The sequence below is a fragment of the Haliotis rubra genome, unplaced genomic scaffold, assembly GCF_003918875.1.
Source record: "Haliotis rubra isolate DU_JTF1 unplaced genomic scaffold, ASM391887v1 Scf73, whole genome shotgun sequence".
Taxonomy (NCBI): domain Eukaryota; kingdom Metazoa; phylum Mollusca; class Gastropoda; order Lepetellida; family Haliotidae; genus Haliotis; species Haliotis rubra.
In genome coordinates this window covers 1,711,478-1,736,128 of record NW_025767446.1, presented here as the reverse complement: position 1 = coordinate 1,736,128, position 24,651 = coordinate 1,711,478, and the positions used below count along the sequence as shown (strand labels likewise).

General features: G+C 38.7%; 1 protein-coding gene and 1 long non-coding RNA gene across 3 annotated transcripts; both read left to right on the top strand.

The window, feature by feature from the left end:
* Nucleotides 1-729: 729 nt before the first annotated feature.
* On the top strand, nucleotides 730-4,787 carry LOC124259606 (heparan-sulfate 6-O-sulfotransferase 2-like). 2 transcript variants are annotated; one of them, XM_046693769.1, is made up of 3 exons: nucleotides 730-808; nucleotides 1,747-2,211; nucleotides 2,511-4,787. In XM_046693769.1, the coding sequence occupies exons 2-3, from the start codon at nucleotides 1,778-1,780 to the stop codon at nucleotides 3,085-3,087; spliced, it is 1,011 nt and encodes a 336-aa protein (XP_046549725.1). In that variant the 5' UTR covers nucleotides 730-808; nucleotides 1,747-1,777; the 3' UTR covers nucleotides 3,088-4,787. The 2 variants fall into 2 exon arrangements, with proteins under 2 accessions (XP_046549725.1, XP_046549724.1); XM_046693768.1 differs by having other exon boundaries at nucleotides 749-839.
* Nucleotides 4,788-10,055: 5,268 nt separating this feature from the next.
* Nucleotides 10,056-23,508, top strand: LOC124259607. The gene is made up of 3 exons (XR_006893871.1): nucleotides 10,056-11,550; nucleotides 13,446-13,447; nucleotides 23,497-23,508. It is a non-coding gene; the product is annotated as an uncharacterized LOC124259607 (long non-coding RNA).
* Nucleotides 23,509-24,651: the final 1,143 nt, after the last annotated feature.

Genomic DNA, 24,651 nt, shown 5'->3' with positions numbered 1-24,651 from the left:
GTGTGCTTGAAAAAGACAGCGGTAAGCCTTTCATTGGCTTAGAAAGGGGTTATTACAGAACCAACAAGTTTACAATATTGTAAACGAATCAAACAAGACAGGGGTCGTCTCAAAAGCAAACTGGGACGTAAAATCATCCTTGACAACTTGGACAAGGGAGTGATTAAATGAACGGCCTACAACCATCATGAGAAGAATATTCCACTAAATGTAAGAGTATCAGAGAGGAAATTAAGGACAGTATCAACGTCTCCAGAACCACCGTCATCATTGCCCTCAATGAGATGGGGTTCAGGTACATAGCCCGCGGTGATGACAGTGTTTTCTGCAGGGAGTAGTACTCTATTATGTCGATGAGATCCTCTTCTTGAGAACTGTGGCAGAGTACCGTGCCCTTGGCTTCCTACTAGTTTACCTGGATGAATTTTGGGTCAACAGAAACCATTCTACGGACTCTATATGGTTACCTACAGACCGACAGAGTGCCCCCATGGTACCATCTGGAAAGGGCAACCGAATGATTGGGACAAAGGATTTATACGACGGTTGCGAGTTGGTCTTTGAAGCAAAGAAATCAAGTGGAGATTACCATCAGGAGATGATCGGACATGTCTTCATTGGTTGGATGAAACATCAGCTTTTGCTCAATCTTTGTCAGCCCTCTGTCATAGTGACGGACAATGCCAGCTACCATAATATGCAATTCAGTGTCTCTGAAGTTTGAAAATTCCATTTATTCAATCGTTGAAATGCAACAGCCAGCGATGAGCAGCTGTAACCTCCCTTTCATTCTGTGACGCAATTCAAGGTTGGTAAAGCATCTCGTTTCTCCGCACGTTGTAAGTAGCTTCGATACATTTTCATACCGATAGATCAAATTCAATGTAGTGAAATCCCTTCTCTATCTGAGTACGCGGCTGCTAGGATGGAATTACTTAAATTGTGATCACTCTATAGTTTGCGTCTTACCATTTCTCATGCGTTTCATCCAAAAGGGACAAGCCCTCACGTCGTGTTGGAGGTGTTATAAAATTGTGAAAGCCCCATTACTCGCAATCTCTCGATTGTGGTCCGATTCATAGATTCTGAAACATATGACATTAGGTTATGATTTCAGTAACTCATTTATATGTTTCGTGTTCACATATCGCCGATCTATTTGTACATTGTGTAAACGTACACCTGATGAGCGCTATGGCTATAGTGGTGCGTGCCTGATGAGGGCACTAAGGCTGTAGCGGTTCGTGCTCCAAGTTGCATCGTTCATTATAATATTCCCATTAGTTTTCGTTGGCCATTATCAAATATATGGAGATGACATATGATGTCAAATGACCAAGTCAATTCATAACCAGGGAACAATCTGAAGTTTTCACCATTGCTATTATAAACCTTCACAGAGTCGGGAGGCACACACATATTGGATTTATGTTATAGCCTATACCTCACACTATTTCCAGATACCTAGTGTGATTTCAACTTACATTGAAAAACAATGCTTTCGTGTTAGCATTCCAAGAATATTTGAAACACATTCTGTGCGTTTAAACAATGCTGTAACCAGGGGAAATAAGGATGAAACATGTTCGTTTGTGAAGCACAATCTCTATGCAAGGTCCATTATCAGGGTGAAAATGTGAGCTTTCAAATCAAATGCCACATTGCAACACAAATTGTAGAAAAGGGAAATATCGTGATAAACAGGACAGTTCCAGCTGACCTTATAAATGTTTGTTTTTTCTTCAGATTTATCAGGTGTTTCACACTGGCGTTTCCAATGGCCGGAAAATTTTCATTAATGATAGGGATTATAACTATCGTTGGTTTCCTGTGGATAACATGGATCTGCTTTTCACTAGTTTTCGAAGCATATGAAGAACTTAACCCTGTCCAGAATGTGTACAGGGAGGACGTACAGACATTTTACATCGACAAGACTGGACATGACGTTCTGGTCTTTGTACAAATACCCTACACTGGTGCTGAAGAATTGTCTACTCTGCTACAGAACGGTCTTATATATGGCAAGTGTCGCAGCTGCCATGGACAACGGGACTGCCCATGTTATGTATATAGCAGAGAACAGGTGTTATTTTCCAGCATTAAACATCCATGGCCATGTGGATATTACCCAGCCTTCCGGACGCTAAAGGCATGTATCGGCGTCTCACGAAATCTAGGCATTCGTCGGAGACCATTACAGAAAATGAGGCACGTTGTGAAAACGTCATAGTTTTGTTTCGTATATATGTCATTCTTTGCTGTAACGTGCACTATTTTCCCCAAGTAGCGTTGTTGATGCTTACAGCTACGAATTAAATGAGAGCCCTTTCTGTACTACAATCAAACACTTACTTTGGTTTCACTCTTTCCAAGTAAAAAGCCTCAGACTAATAACTTCCCATATAAACAAATATTTTCACGCATAAACGTTTCTTCTAGTACATATATTGGTCATAATCTGTAATCTCTTGATAACAATATAAAACATTATACTTATTATGTTTCAGATATCTTTTTGGGACACTTCTACGGTACCCACCACATCATTTCTATCATGAATGGCACGAGGTCAGGACCCATGGATGGCCAAAGTGGTCTCAGATTTCTTCTGCCAAACTGGACAATGCAAATCCAGAATGTCGTGCAATGTCCAAGGGGAAAGATGTCAGTTTTAAAACTTTCACTAACTGTCCACAGAATCCCGCATTCAACAGACAAACACGAATGTTAGCAAATATTTCCTTGGGCGAATGCCTTTCTACCACAAGAATGTCCGAAAAACAGTGTTATGATAAAATGTTAACTAGTGCCAAAGATACCCTTGAACATATGCCATTCTTTGGAATAACGGAGTATTTGTACATGACCCAAGTCTTGTTTGAAGAGACGTTTCAGTTAAAGGTAGTCGATAAATATGTTCATGTAAAGCATTTGAAAACATTCATGTCTTTAGACAATATTTCACGTGAAGACATGGAAACTATTTCTAATCTCAACAAATATGATTTCTTGTTGTATGATTATGCACAGGAGTTATTCTTTGAACGATATGACACTTTAGTCACTTTAAAGATAACTGAATAATAACAAAGAGGGCAAAGAGGGTTTTAATGTTTCGTCATATAGCTTCAATAAATCATGCCTACATAGTAACAAGACCTCACTGTTTTATGATCGATCAAAGTCGTTAAAATTTTCAGCCCTTTCGTTTGGCCTTTGCAAATATAGCAACACATGTACACAATCAAATATAGAGATTGTAGAAATGCTGTTTGGGCATGTAGGATGACACCGCTATATAGCCTTGGATTGTACAGATGAGATTATAAAGACCCTGTCAATATTTCATTAATGTGTATAGTAGTGTAATTCTCCCTCATGAGGAGTCAGTGGGTTAATACAGTGCACAGAGCGTTCACGCCCCAAACCAAGGGTCGATTCCCCATGTTGGTATAATGTGGTAATGGTACACTACTTTGTAATTCCCCAGAAAAGAAAGGGATCGGCAGCTTTGCATCAGCTGCAACTGTGGTACGCATTCAGAAACATCGAGGGTACTGTTTCAAACGATGCTAGATTCGTAATGGTGTCAGTATGATCACCAAAAGTATGTATACAAAGTATAGGCGTCTTCTACATCATAAAATATTACACAGAAATCCCAAACTGTTAAACTATTACCTACGAATGAAGCCTGTTATACCAATCGGTTTTGTGATGAAGTGGTTCCATGAGATGATTTAGGATTTGGATAAGTTGCAGTTATGCTGAAAAAAGTTAGTGTCCGGATCAGGACTCCGGTGATCAGTTTTGGATGAAACACGCAATACAAAGTAGTTTAGTTGTGCACTGGTAGTTTTTGATGAGTTGGGATGTTTATGTTGTTATGTTTTTGATTTCTTGGAAAATTAGGATAGTGTTCCGGAGCAGATCTCCCAAACTGTGGAAGGTATCTTGGTGAAACTTGCTACACAGATCAGTCTAGTGTTGATCGCGTTCCTGGTGATGAATTTGGACATTGATAATTACTGAACAACATTATTGTGTTACTCACTGAACTGAAGATGGCCAATGGTAATGAACCAAAATTGGTGTATTAATATCCAAAATCCATTTTCCTTATTGCACCAAATAAGAGCATATGCCATCACCCGGAGTCTCCAAGTTACTAACTCACGATGTACCTTTTGCTTTACATCGAATAAAGACACGTCCATCCCAAAGTGCTTATGTCATACATTCTTCGTTGTACGTAACTATATGTTAGCAACTTTATGTTCATCTGTTCCTATTTCGTGATAGATTAATAGCTCTAATTCTTTATGGATATTTTCATTGGGAAACGATATGATTTCAAATATAACAAATGACACATTTAAGGACTTGCAACATCACAATCCACAGTTAATCTTCAAGATGTTCAGTTAGATACTTTGTTTCCGTCAATATCTCAAAGCCAAATTTCATAATCTCACTTACTAATTACGATGGCATTCATTCTGTATTAAGCTGACACATCGTGATATAACTCAAATACCTTCCCAAAGGCATCAAACCAAACGACGTTCTAAATTACTGCAAAAGGCTACTTGTTTTATTGATTGTTTCCACACGTTCAACTCCCCTGCAAAACCCACCCAACTGATCTGCAATGCAAGTACTTTGCCCACAGTAGCAGATTTAGCATTTTGTTTTGTGAAATATACTGCACTACTGGCCATGATGTGGTCTCAACGATTTGATTGATGGGAAGGATAAAAAAAATTCTCCTTAGGTGGTGCATTTAACCTGCAGTTAGGTCATTGCATTGCCAGTTCTGTGTTGAATAATGTACATCACATACAGTGTCTCTTCACTGAAGCTCAACTGGATAAGCATCATCATTTGACACATAGTTAACTTGTTTGTCAAAATGTTCAATAAAAATTGTGTGGCTGATACCTTACACTAGCATAGTATGATCCGGATAACACAATACGATGTCACAAAATCATAGTCTGTTTAGTCTAGTGTAGTCTGTAGTATGGGTGAGGTGCAATGTTACAACAAAAGCGAAAATGCACATATTGCCAAAAGATGCAAATGTATGTTGAATGGTCATGAATAGACTCTTTTAAATAATTCATGTGTTAGATCAGATGTTATCCTCTTTAGCGCATCAGACAGTGTCATCGTATCCCAATTGCGTAGATTGATGCTTATGGTGTGAATCACCGGACTGTCTGGCCATAACTCGATTGTTTACAGACTGAATAATATAGCTGGATAATTGGGAAGTTAAACGCGAAAAAACCCAAATGTCAGTGTGGGAAAAATATTTGGAATTTCAGCTTCAGTGGTGAATGTGTGTTTTATTTACAGTGTGTGTTTGTGTGCGGGTTCTTATGTACCAAATTTCCATTCCATTTTCAAGAGGATAGTCCGATATAAATATGACTTTTGATATTGCTGCCATGATGGTAGGTGCTGAACAGGTTGTGTTACCAAATGACGTACACAAGTACGTTAAGTTTCAGCTTCTTTTGGTAAGTGGTATCTCGAGAGAATATGTTTCCGCACGACTCACAAATAATGGCATAAGCTCATTAAGTATGTATAAAGTCATTTTGAATATGACACTATTGAACAACATGATATATCTTGTTTAAAGTATCCGCCTTTTCAGGAGGTTTACGTTTTCTTCTTCATCGTCTTTTGTAATGACCACAAGTTGGCATTTAACCCAATCAAATTTACAGGCTCAACGTCGGATTTGTTCTGCTATTTTATCTTGTTTTGAAGGAATAAATACTTTCATACATACTGGCAGCCTGTACGTCACTTAGATTTCAAAAGAGAAATATTCTCTTCTTGATTAACCATTACCAAGTATGATAGGTATCATGCATACCACACCCAGACATATTCCATTTCGCTCGTCGCCAAGAGCAGCGTTGGTTTTCCTAAAGTCAATCCATATATGCAACTGGATAGAAGTGGTTTCCAGCAATTCACGGTTTTCGCAAAAGGCGACTAACAGGATCCAGTCATCAGACTCGCTGGCTTTCAGCATGTTCAGCATGCTATCGCATCCAGCTTGCGTAGATCGATTTTGGTGATGTCCATCACTGCATCGTCTGGTCTAGACTCGAACAATTGCAGACCGCTGATATATAGCTGGAAACACACACCACAAGATAAACATTCCATTGTAATAAAATATCACTGGAGTCCTTCTTGCAACAAGCATTAACACCAGCTATCAGTGGTGTCATACTGACGACGCCGTTAAAGCTTACATCAGGATCAAGGGCAACAACCGTTAACACCAGTGTTCCTCTGTAAAAATGTTCTGTAGGAAAACCTGTATCAAGTCTTCTATCGTGGTGTGCCTGAATTCGAGCCAATGAAGACTACATGCCAGCAGAAGGAATCGTTTCAAAATCTGCTCTTCGAAGTATTGTTCCTGACCTAACAAAACACTTACAAATCAGTCATTGTTGAATAATGGAGGTATGATGAAGTATGCTTTAGGATTTGTTAAACCATATTGAGCCAGGTGTGTATGTGACTGCATATACTAGTCCGAACATTTGCCGTTTGAGACACAGCCAACTCACATATCGTGCCACTGGTTAATATACTAGTCGACCGCTCATTGAATCACCTTCCCGTTAATACCGTGCACAGACGGCAACAGGAAACACCATCTTTTAAACTCATTTAACACCAATCCGTTCACCCAGAGAACAGAGCATGTCCAAGGGAGAAATGTCCTTCAAATAACTGATAGTAATGAATTGAATAAATGGCTGATAATTATAGGCAATGTTTCACTATAGTTTATATTTGCTTTGATTTTGACAGTGAGTATCTTGTTTGTGAAATATTTGGTGTGGCCTTGTAAATATATTGCTCTTATTGTCTTCGATGATTTACGGAATCATAAAGTGGAAAATATATTTGTGCTATCTTCAGCTACTAGATTTATAACCTCAATAAAGTGAAAAACGTACAACTTTCAAAGTGAAGGTGAGGTGAAATTAGGTTGAACGACGTGCTTGAGAATATTTCGCTCATATGACGACGATGCATGCGTGTGTATGTGTATGTGCGGCTGCTTGTACTAGCCCAGACTTAAGCTGGTTTTATAGTGCTAGCCCACTGAGATACCATGCCGCAGTGAAGCATGAATACCCCCATTCAGACACAGTATACTGACTCCGAGCTGACCAGTCCTTGTTGTACCCATTAATGCCGAGCGCCAGGCAGGGACCAACAAGTACCATATTTTAACGTCTTTTGGTATGACGCGGTCGGGATCGAACCCGAGACCTTCCGTTCTCAGGGCGGACGCTCTAACCACTACACCAGGGAGGCGGTTCTTTCAAAGTGAAGGGAAAGAGAGGTAAATTAACGAATGTTAAAGGTCATGCAAAATTATTATATAAATATTATATAAAAGTAATCATAGGCTCGGAAAACAAGGTTTCCTCTTCAGGCGTAAATAGGTGCAATGGAAAGACTTCTGAATTCTGAATTCCTGACGCCTCCTCAAATTCCATACATCCACAACTGCTGCACGTGCATTTATTCACATTCACAGACATTGTCGATTGTGCTTCGAGGCGTTTAACAGACCAAGCACATGTTGTATTTCTTCTCTCTTGCAATTCAGGGTCTCTGAAGTTTGAATAAGTCATTTATGCAATCGTTGAAATGCAACAGCCGGCGATAAATGGTTATCACCTCCCTTTCATTCTGTGACACAATTCAAGGTTGGTAAAGCATCGCTTTTCTCCGGACGTTGTAAGTAGCTGTGATGCATTTTTAAACCGATGGTGCCAATTCAATGTTGATAATAACGTTCTCTATATGAGTCTGCGTTTTCTATTTTGGAATAACTTAGATTGGGATTACTCTACACTTTGCCTCTTGCCAATTCTCATGGGTTTCATCCAAAAGGCACAAGCGACCAAAGTAAACTAGTGGCAGTTTGTTACTTGTAGTGAGTATATCAGTCATCGTCTGTGAATGTATAGTGATATATGTCATTGAAACATGGCAGCACCTTGTGTTGGAAATGTTATAGAATTGTGACATTACCAGTAACTGATTCATATGTTTCGTGTTCAAATATCGCATGTTCTGTGTACCTTCTGTTAAAAAATACACGTGACAAGGGCGTTGTCACACAGCTGTACTGCTGCGTGCTCCAAGTTGCATCGTTCTTTATGATATTCCCAGTAGTTTCCGTTGACCATTATCAAATATATGGCGATGACATATGATGTGACACCTCAAGTCAAATGACTAAGTCAATTCATCACCCGGAAGCAATCTGAAGTTTTCACAGAGTACCATTGCTATTTTCATGAACCTTCACAGAGTCGGCATGACATGCACGTTGGATTTATGTTATGGTTTGTAACTCACACTATTTTCAGATACCTAGTATGAGTTTTCAACTTACATGGAAAAACACTGTTTTCGTCTTAGCATTCCATGAATATTTGAAACACATCCTGTGCACTTAAACATGTAAAAAAACACTGGAAACAAGTGAATCGCAATCTCTATGCAAGGTCCATTATCAGGGTGAAAGTGTGAGCATTCAACTCAAATACCACATTGCAGAACAAATTGTTGAAAAGGGAAATATCGTGATAAACTGGATAGTTCTCGTATGGTTCAACCTGACGTTATAAATGTTTTACTTCAGATTTATCAAGTGTTTTCACACTGGCGTTTCCAATGGCACGAAAGTTGTCATTAATAATTGGGCTTATAACCGTCGTTGGTTTCCTCTGTGGATAACATGGATCTGCTCTTCACTAGTTTTTGAAGCATATGAACAACTAAACTCTGTTCAGAATGTGTATGGGAAGGACGTACAGACATTTTACGTTGACAAGCGGAGACATGACGTTCTGGTCTTTTTACAAATACCCTACACAGGAGCCAAAGATTTGTCGACTCTGCTTCAGAACGGTCTTATTTTTGACAAGTGCCGTAACTGTCAAGGACAACGAAACTGCCCATGTTTTGTATATAGCAGGGAAGAAGTGTTATTTTCCAGCATTAAACATCCATGGCCGTGTGGATATTATCCAGCCTTGAGGACACTGGAGGCGTGTATTGGCGATATTCGAAACCAAGGCCTTCGTCGGGGAGTTCTGAAGAATACGAGGCACGTTGTTTTAAAAACAAAATGTCAGTTATGTTTTTTGTATATTCATATGCATTGATTCTGCACTGTGATGTGCATCATTTCACCCAAGTTGGGTAGTTAATGGTTACAGCTACGAATGAAATGTGCGCATTTTTTTTTTTATATACTAAAAGCAAACACTTTTGGGGACCGACAAAAACACCAGAAACAATAGTAACGTCCCACATTAGCAAATCATTTACGCATAAATCTTGTTTTAATTCCACATATAGCTCGCAATCTGCATAAGGACTCAAAGGCAATGTAAAACATGATACGTATTGTTTTTCAGGTATCTTTACATGACACTTCTACGTTACCCACTCCATCACTTCTACCACGAATGGCACGAGGTCAGGACCCATGGATGGCCAAAGTGGTCTCGGATTTCTTCTGCCAAACTGGACAATGCAAATCCAGAATGTCGTGCAATGTCCAAGGGGAAAGATGTCAGTTTCAAAACTTTCACTAGCTGTCCGCAGAATCCCGCATTCAACAGACAAACACGAATGTTAGCAAATGTTTCCTTGGACGAATGCCTTTCTACCACAAGAATGTCCGAAAAACAGTGTTATGATAAAATGTTGAGCAGTGCCATAGACACACTTAAGCATATGCCATTCTTTGGAATAACGGAGTATTCGTACTTAACTCAACTCGTTTTTGAAGAGACGTTTCGGTTTAAAGTGCTTGATAAATATGTTCATCCACTCCATATGGAAACATTCATGTCTTTTGACAATATTTCACATGAAGAAGTGGATACCATTATTCATCTCAACAAATATGACTTCTTGTTGTATGATTATGCACTGGAGTTATTCTTTGAAAGATATGACAGTCTAGTCACATTTAGGCTTAATTAATCTCATTAAATTATGTTTACGTCGTAAAAGGAAGTTACTGTTTTATGATCGACCAACGTGTTCACTTGGTTTTGGGTATTTTTGGCTTTGAATATTGAAACATGTGTACAAAACCAAATATAACCAGACAGAGTATAAAAATCCGCCTGGCATGCAGGATGACACCGTTTGGATCTGGATTCTATTGTCCCACTTAAAGGAAGATCATGAGGTCTTACCGGTACCGTGTACACTGGTCGCTTTGAATACTGTTTCATATTGATTCCACAGTTGAAATAACTAAAAGTTAACTGGAAATCAGTCCTTATAGGACATGGTATGAAACCAACAAACAACAAAGAGATGGGGTGTTTTGAACAATTGCATTCTACTAATAACTAAGTTTACCAAATAATGCACACCACTACTAAGATATGAAAGTAGTGTGATGCAAAGGCAGAGATTATAACAATAAAGACAGTTATGGTAATATTCATCTCAAGCATGCGCAAGCTAGCTCTTTGCTGAGTACCTGGAGTAAGGACGACCTTCATACTATGCGGATGAAATGTGTTAACTCCCCTTACATATTTAAGAAAAAGCCTACTGATCTTTCTATAATGTTCTCGGCGTCAACAGAAGTTCGTAGTACATTCCTGAACTAAACATACAACAAGTGAAAAAAGAGCACAACATTGCAAATTACTGAACGTCAACATGCACAATGTACCTCGAACATTGAGTCACAATGAATAACACTGCCACATATCAAACTTTCATGATGAAACATGTCAGACTTATGATGACAAGGACAATTCACACTTGACACATTGATTGTCTGTTGTCAGAGAAAGTGCCACGACTCTATTTTGCCATACCTTTCATGTGCACAAAACAGCATGTCACAAAACACCCAACACGATGATATTGATAAATAATAGACCTTCAAGAGTTATTGTATGTGCACGTGTAGCTTGTACTTAAAGCTGCAATAAAACGATAAACCTTTGCTTCATTTCCTGTACTCCGACTTGACATCTGCAAGAAATTATTCTCACTTAAACATGTATGATTCTGACAAAGCGTATAGGAGTCTCAACATTTAAACGTGGACCTTTACTTGAACTAGTTCCCATCAACACGATATGTTTCTGATATCATACGCACACCATATTGCACCTTACTGAATTTCAACAATGTATTACACTTGGATCATTGCGTCACAATGAATATCACTGTCACATATCAACATTTTATTATTAAAGCTATACTAGGCAAAACTGAAGACTTGACACTCGGGATTTTTTTGGACTAGGTCTTTAATATTAGATTTAAGACATTACGTTTAGTTGTATGCTGTGCACAGAACATCTTGACATCAAAGGACAGCAAAAACAACAACAAACAAACAAATCTCGCCAAAACTTTTAACAACGATAACGTTCATGGTGTCAAGGTACCCTCCAAAATGAAGTTCACTGCGTGGAGAACAATTCGATTGTGGTCTTCAGTGTCACGCCTCCCACAGCACGCTGACGTTCTTGGGTTCCCAAACAAAGATTAAAATGAAAAGTTTAATTTGTTTTTCCAGCTCACTTTCTCAATTTGAGTGTTCAGTTTAAGCAAACATACATCAAATGACCTCATGAATTTGCTTTTCACACGTGCATTTCTTGTTTTTTCATCTTTATAGGCTAGAAAGTCAAGGTTTGCATGTGAAGTTATAATTTCACGTGATTAAAGCATTCACACTGTTCACTACTCATATAATTGCATAACTATTTGATTAAACAGAAAAAAAATCAAAATTTATCAGAGTCAATTTTAATGTAACACATTGTTACTCTCACTCATATTTCAAAATGTTCGATAAAAATAGAGGGGGATCTAACACTAACATCTAATGACCCCATGATGACAACAATATATGACGTCGTCGCAAAGTCATAAGACCTTAGCTTGCAGTATGGTAAAGTGCATATGTCAAAACAAGGACAATGTGTGTGTGAGTGTGTTCCTATATACCAACTTGACATATAAATCGATATAAATAGATTTTTAGATATTGCTGCCATGACTGTAACACTTGAACAGGTTGTATCACCAATGGTGTGACAAGTATGTAAAGTTTCATCTTCTTTGGACTAGTGTTATTGTCAGAGATGATGTTACAACGCACGGCGGACAGATCACAACAAAAGCTCACATAGTGTTTGATGAGGTAGGCTGTGAAGGCATCGAGCATTCTAGATAAGGCATAGCACTATAGGACAACATGAGGTATAGGAGGTTTTGGTTTCTTCTTCAACTTGATTTTCACCTTGCTTTAAAATGCTTTCCTGACAGTCTTCGCGAAATACGTTACAGCTCGATTTCAAAGCACAAGAAAAAGATTGTGTTGAGATCATTTCGTGAAGCACGAGCATGCGTATTTCTATTTTTATTGCGTTTTCCCGTCTTCTCAAATGTCACAAGCCGTTGTTTTTGTCATCACTGATCTGTGCATGAGACTCTAATAAACAAAACAAACGGAAGTACCTATCATCGCTTCTGAGTGGTCATCTATTACGAATGTTTTGTTGTCTTACGATATAGGATTTACTGTTTAACAAGTGCTACGTTTACATACTTTCCAAGCTATTGTTAATTTTCTTAAGTGTTCAAAGGCAAAACCAAGGACAACTCAAAGGCGGAACTTGACACATTGTTGGTCTGTTGTCGAAAATGTTCTATGACTGAGCGAGGTTGGAGTTTCAAAGCTCCATTTGGCCATACCCTTTAGGTGTACAAAAATAACTTCTTACAAAGACTTAACTTAATGATTACACTGAAACAAAACAGGTAGATATATAGGAAATATGTGCACCTGCAGCTTGTATTTATAGCTGCAATAAAATCACAAATTATGACCAGCTCCGAGTACACCGACTTCACATATGCAAGAAATAACCCATCCTTCAACATGTATTATTCTGTCTTAGTGTAGAAGAGCAGCAACATTTACACGTGGACCTAACGTGATCTAGTTCCCAACACCAGGATATGTTTCTAATATTCGACGCCCAAGCGAAAACATTTACCACGTCAGAAACATCCTTTTGATGCTCTTACCTCATCGGTTACAGGTTGCTATCATCACATTCCCATTGCTGTATATGCCTCAACGGTTTGCCGTCATGTAACAAGGTGGATACAAAATAGAAAAACAAAACATATAGCGGTGAAAATATATATGAGAATCAGTAATGACACCACATGTTTGCATTTTCATGTGCTCTTCGTTTATGACTGCTGGAAGCCTATAGAAATGCAACATTATCCCATATCATGACATCTGATAGTACAATAAGGTACCCGAATCATGCCCAGAACATCAAACCCTCAACAAGAAAATAATAATAAAGAAGAAGTAATCATCCTCAACTAGTGCTACCGAGTCTGACTCGAATACAGGTGACACACCGGCAAGTAAACGCCCCGTCGGTATGAATGTAGGCGAGGCTGTGAGAAGTTCTCTGGACACGGTCAACACACAACCACCATTTCACCCAAAGTATATGCAAAGCCAAGGTAAGTACCAACAAAACCCTTACCCCCAACCACAACAAACTCAACACAATCCCGACACGGCGGCCATTTTAGCCAAGTTGGATCAGATGGATGCCAGACTCGCTAAGCTCGACACTATTGAACATGATGTGAGTTCTATAAAAGCAGACATGGCTAGGCTTGAATTGAAAGTTCAGGAGATCGATGGCATTAAAACACGTTTAACTGAAGTCGAAGCAAGTACACGATTCATCAGTGATGGTTTCGATAGATGGGACGCCGATAAAGTAGGTTTAGAAGCGGATCTACAATCACTGAGGGGTAAGGTGGATGCATGTGCATCCGAAATATCGCGCTTAAGAGAAGACCACTTCGCTCTAAGAGAGTACACAGTAGATCTCAGGTGCAGGTCCATGCGGGACAACCTTATATTTACTGGTATCCCCGAAACAGAACCCCAGCCTACACTGGATCATTGCCAGAATGTGCTGAAGGGATTCATTAAGGAGCATCTCCAAGTAGACTGTGATGACATGAAAATTTAAACGTGTTCACAGGATCGGAGCTAAACAACATGGAGGAACAACGAGACCACGAGCCCTCATCGCAAAGTTTATACACACACGAGACAGAGACACGGTAACGGGATCAGCTCGTCGACTAAAAGGTAAATCTTTCAGTGTCATGGAGCAGTTTCCAGATGAGGTCGCCCAATACCGAAGGGAGGTGCTCATGCCCCTGCCGCGAGATGCCAGGAGACAAGGTAAACAAGCCTACATGATCATAGATAAACTGTATGTAGACAGGAAACTACAAGAGGTATCCACCCCACCTCCTTACGGACGCCCAACTGTAACCTACACCCGTAGTGCCCCCCTAGGACAGGCACGGTGGTCAAAACCTCCATACTGACCAAGGATGTGACTCTCATTGTGTAGCTGATGACAGGTCTCGTACAACAACAGCAACTCAACGTACAACTCTGTCAACAATGTAAACGTGATTTATTATGTAAGGGTTCAAATACAACTCATTCGTTTCAAGAGGATAACCATCCCATGTCACCAATACATGTTGATAAGGATATAACCAATGACTTACTAGTAATGCATCCACCTTCCATAATTTTATCTAATGAAAGTCCAAGTGAGCCATTTGCACCAATCATGACAATTGACAAAAATGCAAGTGACAATAACATTCCAGTAAATACCATAACATATGTTCCATGTAAACCCCCCTAGTCTATCTCATATTATAACCTCCTCTGTGACATCAAATGTGCGCAATCATAATGCTGATACAGACTTAGTTGAACCAAATACAAACACAAACATGTCTGCTGATACTTTCAGCAATAAAACAAAACATTTTGAAAACCTCGCTAAATTTCTAAATGCCTTGTCAGATGCACTGAAATTGTAAACGAATTATAACAATAATAATTAATCTAACTATCATAGTATCCGCCATCTTGATTGTGTATTTATGTTAAATTGTATATCATTATATTCTCATATAACACCGTGGGTGGGTTTTTAGAGAATAAAATGTTCTTCTTCACACTAGTTGCACGACCACCTTAGTGTTTGCTTTTTCACTGATGGTGGATGCACAAATGACGTTACATGGACAAACATAATTTCGCCAATAAACTCTGATACAGTGTCAAGACTTGGTCAAACGACATGGCTCGTTTATGAAACAACAGAATTTAAGTTTCGCAGTTGACTCTTCTGGAACACAACGGCTAATTAGATAGTCATCTTTCACTTGAGGGGCGGTGGGGTAGCCTTCTGGTTAAATCGTCCGATCGTCATGCTGAAAACCCGGGTTCGATTCCCCACATTGGTACAATGTGTGAAGCCCGTTCCTGGTGTGCCCGCCGTGATATTGCTGGACGATTGCTACAAGCGGCGTAAGAAGGAGGAGGTCATGGACACATACACCTCCCTCCTTCATCCCCAACCACCTTCTTGCTGACATGTTCCTTTATGCAGTTTTTATCGATCAGTAAAAAGCCAATTAGACTGAGAATTTGAAATGAAGCTTGAGACACATCGTTGATGTAATATCGAACATCAGTAGTCAAATAGCCAACTTCTGTTCACAGATTTACCCTCCAAATAGAAGCGAACATGGAATCCACCTCATGTGATCACTTGCGTTATAATTCGACTTTATAATATTCCAACAGTTCCAGACATTGGCGTCTCTATTTCAGAACGTTAAACGTACAATCGGGCTTCCACTTTCAACGATGAATTGAAAAGGCGTTATACCACTCTCGCTCAGACATTTTTTGATCAGGGTTACAGCATTCGAGACCGAGGTAAGGTTTCAAAAGTTTATGAGGAAGATGTGTCGAGAGTGTTTGTAAATTTGTGGCACAAACGGCCATTTCCTTCTCTTCGGTTTTCTTTTCAAGCAGACGATTTGATTTGCCTTTTCATGGGTTTGTTAGCTTTCCAAACCTTGATCATTTCTGTTAATGTCCAAACCATTTTTGGTGCGGTGCGGTAGCCTAATGGTTAAAGCGTTCGATTCCCCACATGGGTCCCCCGCCGTGATAATGCTGGAATATTGCTTAAAGCGGCGTAAAATCATACTCACTCACTCATTCACTCAAACCATTTTTATGTTATTTCTCTACTTTGGCAAAGACCTTAATGGTAACAGCCCAGTTCGCGGTATTTAAGTTAACAAGTTACACGACCTTTTCCCGTCAATGTTCAAACCATTTTTATGTTATTGTTTTTACGTTGGCAAAGGCCTCAATGATAATAGACCAGTGTACGGTTGTAATTTATCTATAAGTCACACGACATTTTGTGCTATCTAGTATCGAAAGTTTCACCAAGTGAGTCATGTAGCATTTTTTTTTTGAACTAAGTATTATTTTTTAATGAAAAGTACAATGTTCAGTGTTACTATGATTTGGGTTGATTTAAAATGAAATATTGAAGGGACGTAGAAGCACACACATTTTAGTATCATTTGTTATAATCAATTGATTTTTCCATCACAAGGGATACATATACTAGCTACATAAAGAAACTGTGCACACAGAAAATTCCTTCAGAATTAGAATACAACACAGAAAAGACGAAATGATAGAGACACTTTATAAGCTGAAGTATCGGACTACAACAAAATGTCAAAAGAACATGAACAAAATCCGTAACGATGACGTCAGAAGTTCAAAATCGAGTAGGTGGTCACATGACGAAGTCACAAAGTCAATAACGGGTATGACCACCATGTGCGTGAAGCACAGCAGTGCATCGACGACGCACAGAGGCTACCAAATGAGCATTGAAAGCCTGGGGAATGGTTTGGACGTGGTCACTGTCGTCTGGAACCTGTGTATGAGATGAGTCACCCGAATCCATCTGTCCTGTCTTGGCGTCGTTACGTCGGGGACGCCCAGAACGTGGATGGTCGGTGACGTCATTACTGTTTCGATAACGCCTGATCAATGCAGATATCGTGTTACGATGGCATTGGAAATGTGCTGCCACCTGTTGTTGGCTCATTCTTGCTCGAACCATTCCAATAGCTTCTTGACGTTGAGCAGATGTTAATCTTGGCATGATGTGCATGTGACTTCTCATGTGAATTTGTGTACGTTTGAATGACCAAGGATCAAGCTTTCGACAGTAAATGCAATTTCTGAGTTTCACATGTTGTGTGCGGTTACACGGACTGCACGTGCAGTAACACATTGCAAGTCCATAGGCCACCATCAATGACGTCACGTCGCCTGGCACGTTCATGAGCGTTTGCTTGTCTCCAACACTTGCTATGTTCACACTTGTATTTATGTATAAAGACACTGTGTGCCTATATTTATATTTTCTGTGTGCACAGTTTCTTTTTGAGGCCAGTATATTTCAGGTTCAAAACAATTAAGGGTCTCTTTTTTATTATGTTAATAATCATTTAAAACTTTTTTGAAAGAATTAGAATTGTTTGAATTTGAATAACATTTTTGAAAATAGATCAGTGGGATTTAATAATTGGTAGATTAAAGTAATAACTGAGATTGTTAGTGACTGTATCCTCAAAGGGAGTTAAAGTATTGTAAAATTATTGACCCCTGGGAGGGTCTTTCAAGGTATAATTAATCTGACCACATTTTCTAATCGTTGTATATATGTTCGTTTGAATTAATGGTTAGATTTGTTCAATTTACCAACAGCTGAAGGGATGATATACATCGAGCAGGGGTCCATGCAGGTAGCAAACGTACTGTAACTCATCATGGTCCTTAGTATGTCAATCTACATTCGGTTGTTGGCTACCTATAGCCCATTTCTATATTGTATTGCTACAGTGTTTTATGTATATATGCTGGTTTTAAGTGTAAATCTGTGATAAACTAGTTATGTTACTGTCTTTTGCAGACAGATTAGTATATTGGCTAACTTTTTATTTATTTATAAATTTACAACTTTCATAGTCACGGTATGGCTGAAATACTGCCGATGTGACTTTAAATATTAAATCACTAACTATAACCAAATGTGCAACTGTATCCGAACTGGTGTTTCGTTATATGCATCACATTATGCAGTAAAGTCTTAGGATTTGTCGTATGAGGATGATAGCGCATGTCGCCACCGCTGTAGAAGTCACGATTATTGCCAACAAACGTTTGCGAAATGACCAAGAACATTCTCAAAGACATTCTCTGTAGAGTTTAAAAACTCGCCGAGTGGAAGCCTAGTGGCCAAGGATTTCTCACGGTGCTCCGAAGGTTGGATTCTCCACATAACTATAATGTGTAACCCCCATTTCTGACGATGCCTGCCGTGAAGTTGCTGCAATGTTTCTAAAAGCAGCGCAAAGCCATACTCGCTGACTTAGTTTACATTTTAAACATCCATACGTCCCACATCCCAACAGGAATTCATCTTTGAAAATAATCAAGCCAAGTGACTTTGATATTTACATGATCAAGTCTAGTGAGTTAACGTAAGAGCCAAAGGTAAACGCTAAGGCAGGCCATTCAGAGTTGCCATTTGCACTGAAACATTGACACCACCAACCTTGTGGAATTGAGTCGTTCTGTATGATTCGACTTGTTGTTGACACACTGTATTCAATTTGTCTCTGTTTGTCTCCCAGTTACCATCATTAGGTATATACAATAAAACATGCCCTGAGTCACATCTTCATTAGATACGTTCCAATGTACGAAAGCAATCCAGTAAGATGCACATTTGAAGTTGACGTGAAAGCGACGGAATAATGTAATCAATGTCTGGCTTAAAACAAACTCAATCAAAGAGAATCTATTCATTGTATTCATCAAGAGGTACATGGTACGTGTCATGAGTACACGATACTGTTACATATAGGACTATATAGTTAGTGCCAGTCTGGCTGCGTTGATCATTGCTAACTGTTAGGCTTGTGTTTGCTCATCAGTCTGAATGTTGACACCGAGCCCTCAACACACAGATGTATAGGCAGCATTCAGGAAGAGTTCATTCAACAGAATTTGTTTTTGGGTTGAGTCTTACACAGAAAATGTACACCGTAATGTGATCATGCAGTTGGAGCCTGTCTAATGTTATCTTTTATTTGGAAACCCAGTTGCATGTTGATATTGTGACAATGAGATTTGCTTTTAAGAAATATTTCTTACGGTTTTATAACGTGTATGATAAAGGTTTATTCTCATCATTCTATTCAACTGGGACTCTTTCTTGTGGTTATGGCGTTTAGAAGTTAGTATGTCTTAAGTGAAAAACCATTAGTATTCTGTCACTATCAAATGGACGCCCTAGATCGATCCATTCCTTTCTCAATATACCAATTTCGCTTATATTTGAAGAAGTTACAGATAGCAAATTTAGCTGCAATTTATGTTAGCGAAAGTCAGTATTGCATGTGACATCAATGCATAACTAATGCATTAATTTATAACATCGAAATAAGGAGGAAAGTTTATGATATACATGCAGTCCGTTTGGCTCAAAAGCGGACCGATGAATTGCAATCTAACTCGAAAACTAATAAACATAAAATACTCAATGAAACACTGATCATAATAAAAACATCAGACTAACTATGTGTGGTTTTTGCAGAATTTATGTCCTAAAAATAAAAAAGTTGTTTAACAAACTATCATTAAAATATTGACACAGTTCACTATTTGTTACGAGGGAGGAGTGCAGAGAAAGGGACAGCCAGGTGTGCGAGAAAGGATGGAGACGGCACAGCACAGGTTAATGAATCAATAACTTTGTCGTCACTTGTGCACGTGCTTCTCTAACACATGGCTGTATATTGAGATCCGTTCAACCTCGTATAGTTGAAATATTGCTGAGTGCATCTAAACTCACATCCGTTAAACCTTGCATCTCACTTATAAAATGCTTTGAAAATAGCTGCGTATATCATACATGCATGACATGTTCATATGCGCCCATTATTCAGTATCATATAGTTTGTTGAAACAGTTCCTCAAAATATATATGACTATGTGTTCTTGACCTATATCGCTTTCCTTTATGTTAGTTTTCAAGCGAAAGACATTAAATGGTAATACTGGACACGTGTGTATTTGTTTTTGTTGGTCCAGCTATGTTTCAGCTATATGGCGGCTGTCTGTAAATACTCGAGTCTGGACCGGACAATCAAGTGACTGGCATCGTGAGCATTTATTTTACGCAATTGAGATGGATAACATGTGTCAACCAAGTCAGCAAGCCTGACCACCCGATCCCGTTAGTCGCCTCAACAAGCATGGTTTGCTGAAAATCAATTCTTCTCTCACAGCGTCACGGGTCTGAATCATTGAGTGAGTGAGTTATTATTTAACGTCACATCAAACAATATTCGCAAACAGCCTTAATGAAATAAATACTTGTAATGTTGGAAAATCAGTATGCATCTCATCTCGTTTTTCTTTTCAAACAATATTCGCAAACAGCCTTTGTAATTCACTAAAACGTACGTTTGACCCCGTTTCCTTTAAATATCATCAATAAATATTAACCCTTCAATGGCCAGCTATGTTACTGATGATTATTCTTTCTCGCATTTCAATTTTTACATTACACCAAAACAGATTGACTGTAAATCTTAGTGTCACATTTTGCCTTTTCATAACAGTTATACAAACATAGCACTCATACTTTAATACCTTCACATTTACAACAACATGACATGACACTTTATTTAAGCCTTTTTACTTACGACGTGAAGATATATTTGTCAGCAAGTTTCGTACGCTAGCATCTGAAGGACTCGGCATGGATGGGATACGATTGTTTCATTTTGGTAGGAGTGGAAAATACTAAAGTACTGTCGGAAATAGAAAAAACCCTGATTTGTCGCATTTATATTAATTTACAATTTATGTAGTTAATATGTGAAAGTGTGAAATATCTGTTAACCTAAGTTCGGCCTAACTACAGACTCATCGGTAGAGAGATAGGAAACGTAGAAAAAGGACTTTACTGAGGAGAGACTAGTGCAGAAATAAGCAATGTGGCTTTTGTAGAGTCCAAAGCGACTTATTTGGAAGAGACCATGACTTAATGCAAATTAGTGTGCGGTGATATTGTATTGCAAAGGACACTTTTTAAATGCCCATTTCAAAATAAACTGATCTTTATTATAAACGATAGCTGACGTAAACAATAATAACTTTAGTACTGAAACTATTAAGGATGTAGCTACCATGGAGTCTCACTATCACTATAAAAAGATACAGGTTGGAGGGGTCGTCTCAAACGGTGTGTCAGGACGGGTGTCACAGGCGGTGGTTGGGGTCGGACTGGGTGATAGAGATATCAGATGAGATAAGATAATCCTTTAGGGAAATGTATTGGGGAAGCAAACGGCATGTCATAACAATTTACAAATACTATCCAATCCTGTCGATCATCGGGTGGTCATGCCACCTATATATTTTGAGACAGTTAATACGAAGGCTGATTTAAGCTTTTCTATGGGTATCATCCTCTTTTACATATCTCCACATAAACTTTGTGAAAGAAAGACACGTAAGATGTCAATCAATAGATGAGACATATTCAACACACATAAGAAAGCATAAAATATCGTTGAGATGACTCCTTGTGCCCGTAAGCAGCACATGCATTTCATGCCAGGTGAGTCGACGGTCCTTCGTCATACCTGGCTGAGTGACCTAATTGCCATCTATAACCTGATGTATTGTTTTCAGCAGCTATTGGTATTTTTTCTAATTAGGGGCCAATTTTACGAGTAAACATGCTTTTCTGGATATCCTATTGCACATTCTACTGGATATTTCGACATATGCTATTTACAATTCTGTAAATTTTAGGGATACATAGTAACAGCCTAAAAACAGGGTTTTTTTCTATTTCCGACAGTACTTTACATACAGAGACTGATTGTTAATTAAAGTCAGAACTTTTCGCTCCGCTTATTAAGATTGAAATCCGTCTAGACAATATGTTATATTAGCGAATAGGGTCTAGCGTCTCACTCCTCCAATAAGGTGATCTGGATAATGTCATGAAATATTGCCGTCTTGACTGTGAAAGGTCAAAGGTACCTTTATGTATCTATATGGGTCCGGTCATAATGGCTCTGTTCAAGTCTGAGTTAAACATACTTACTATGCGATATTTGACATTGCTTGACTTCTTACTGTCAAACAACAAACGAAAACAAACTACATTTCCAAATATGGTCCTTCTTAGAAACCACTTTGAATTCACTCATGATTTGTGCACGCGATTATTGTTGCTGAAAGTATAGTTTTATATGATGATGTTAAATGCATGAGTACACAGAAGTAGTTCCATGATTTTGAAATATACCCTCAGCTGATACTGTTCGAATTCACCTCCATACTGACGACACAGTTCTAACGTCGACTAGTATCGACACATAGTTTCTGCCTGGTATTTAGTGATAACTTTGTTTCATGCAGTTTTACCTCAAGAATGCGGACGCAAAAACTTCAAGAGTGTGCAATGATAGCAAAGTAGACTCGTGATTCAATGTGAACTGTGTAATCTTTGAGCTGAGGGCCTCTGGGCGTTTATCCTTAAAACGCCTCTCTATATATGTTCTAGGTCAGCAATAGAAAGGTGTCTGAATTGTGTGACGTGAAAAGAGGCTTTGCTGGGATTCATACGGGTGGCAGACTTAATACCTAATATGCCCTTGTTGGACCAACATCTGTACACAGCTTTCCCTGTGGATCCAATTTCATTCAGAAATATTTAGAACTCAACGACGTGCCATTCAATAGCCACACAAAAACACAAGATTCATGGTTCAAGGCCTTCCGGACATGCAGAAATTCAGAAGAAGCAAATATTATTCCTATTGATTGACAAACTTCTGAAATTAAATTTCCGGGATCTTTTTTCAAGTAATAATGAGTTTCCCTTAGTTATATCTTAAGCTGCGATTCCAAGAGGATGTTTAATCAAATCTCGGAATGTTCCATACTGCTAAGATTTATTCCAGACGAAAAAGTAACATTCTTCCGATGGCGGTGGAAGGACTGAAATACAAGACTTGAATACTGAATTACAACCTGATTTGACAATTTCCGACAGAAAAAGAGACATTCCTGTACTCTGTAAAACTCTGTTTCAAATCTGTTTCTTCGTGGCCTTTGTTGTGTCTACAGACTGACGTGAATCAGTCTGAAAAATACAAGTTAGGCCCCGAAGCTTTCTCACATGGATCTAAATGTAGATTGACATAGTAAGGTGAAGTCGACTTCACATGACAAGCAGCTCACACACACTTGTAACACTTCACGTTTTCGTTCTAAAGCGTTACTTTGAAACCTGTTGACTATTGCCATCGGCCTGTTACACCAGTTCTTCTTATGTTATTAGGACAGAGGAATGTGGGTATTATTCTTTTTCTCAATTGCTTCAGGGGCTGAAAACATAATATTATCAAGTCCATTTTCGGGGATTACATGGATAATTCGTGAGCCGTAAGAGGCGTTGATATATTTCGCTATTGACATGAGATTTGACGGGTGCCACAGATGGAACAGATGCGTTCACCTTTTCTTGAACATTTCTTCACCCTTCATTAGTGTTTCAAAAGGCATGAGATCATCAATACTATACAAACGACTCCATTTTTAGTGAGATTTCGTCTGACTATAGAAAGGAATGTTTCGCGCTTCTATTGACTAAGATATCCCTTTATATTCTAAAATAATCAGTATGTGCATTAATATATTTGTACATGCCTGTGTCACCGTTGCTGAATGAGAACTATGGTTGAGACCCTTCAGCATTTTATTTCTGTCAAAACGGACCTGTACTATTCCTGAAGCAACACCATCGTAATATACAACCTTTGCCTGAAATATTGTCCTTATTACGTGGGTCGATCAAGACATAGTCGGCCTTACTGTATTATCGATGTCTAATGTTTGAAAAACTTCATTCTTTTACTTGAAGGAATCATTAGCAAAGCGATATCCAAAATGTCACATATGTAGGTAATATGGTTCCCGAGATATTAGTCATCACAACACATTGGGGTATAATATTTCTAAATAATGCAGAAAAAGAAAAGCTATCTGCTATTTGGTACCTCTTGGATAATGGTATGTCCTCAGATAATATCATATAAAATATGTTCAGTATAGTATTGGAAGAGTTCCCATTCAAACTGGCCGTGTTTACAATATATTGAGAGCTGACACTAGTGTGACCATTCAGTATTTAGTTTGAACCCTTGGCATCATGTATGAATAATTGAGAACATTAGAATAAGTTATGTCGTTATGATTACGTGATCTGAAAAGAGGTGGATAGTGTCTCCAAAACAAGCTCTTCCAGTAAACATGAAGGGGAGAGTCACATAAAGAAGTGACTGTAGTTTCAAACTGCTTTTTTATGCACTTTAATACCTAAGTTTGATTCTAGTAGACTTCTACCCATCTCACACACACCAATGTTTTTTGCATATTTGGTTTCCTGAGGTTTGTGATGCACTTATTGCAGAGTTTGCGTTTTTGGGGGGTACCAAGATAAAAAGTCAAACAAAATTTGGATCACGAGGCTGGAACAT

Coding starts and splice junctions, on each gene's coding strand:
- LOC124259606 (XM_046693769.1), top strand. CDS start 1,778: ATGGCCGGAAAATTTTCATTAATGATAGGGATTATAACTATCGTTGGT. Junction 2,212..2,510: donor AGACCATTACAGAAAATGAG/GCACGTTGTGAA, acceptor ATTATGTTTCAG/ATATCTTTTTGGGACACTTC.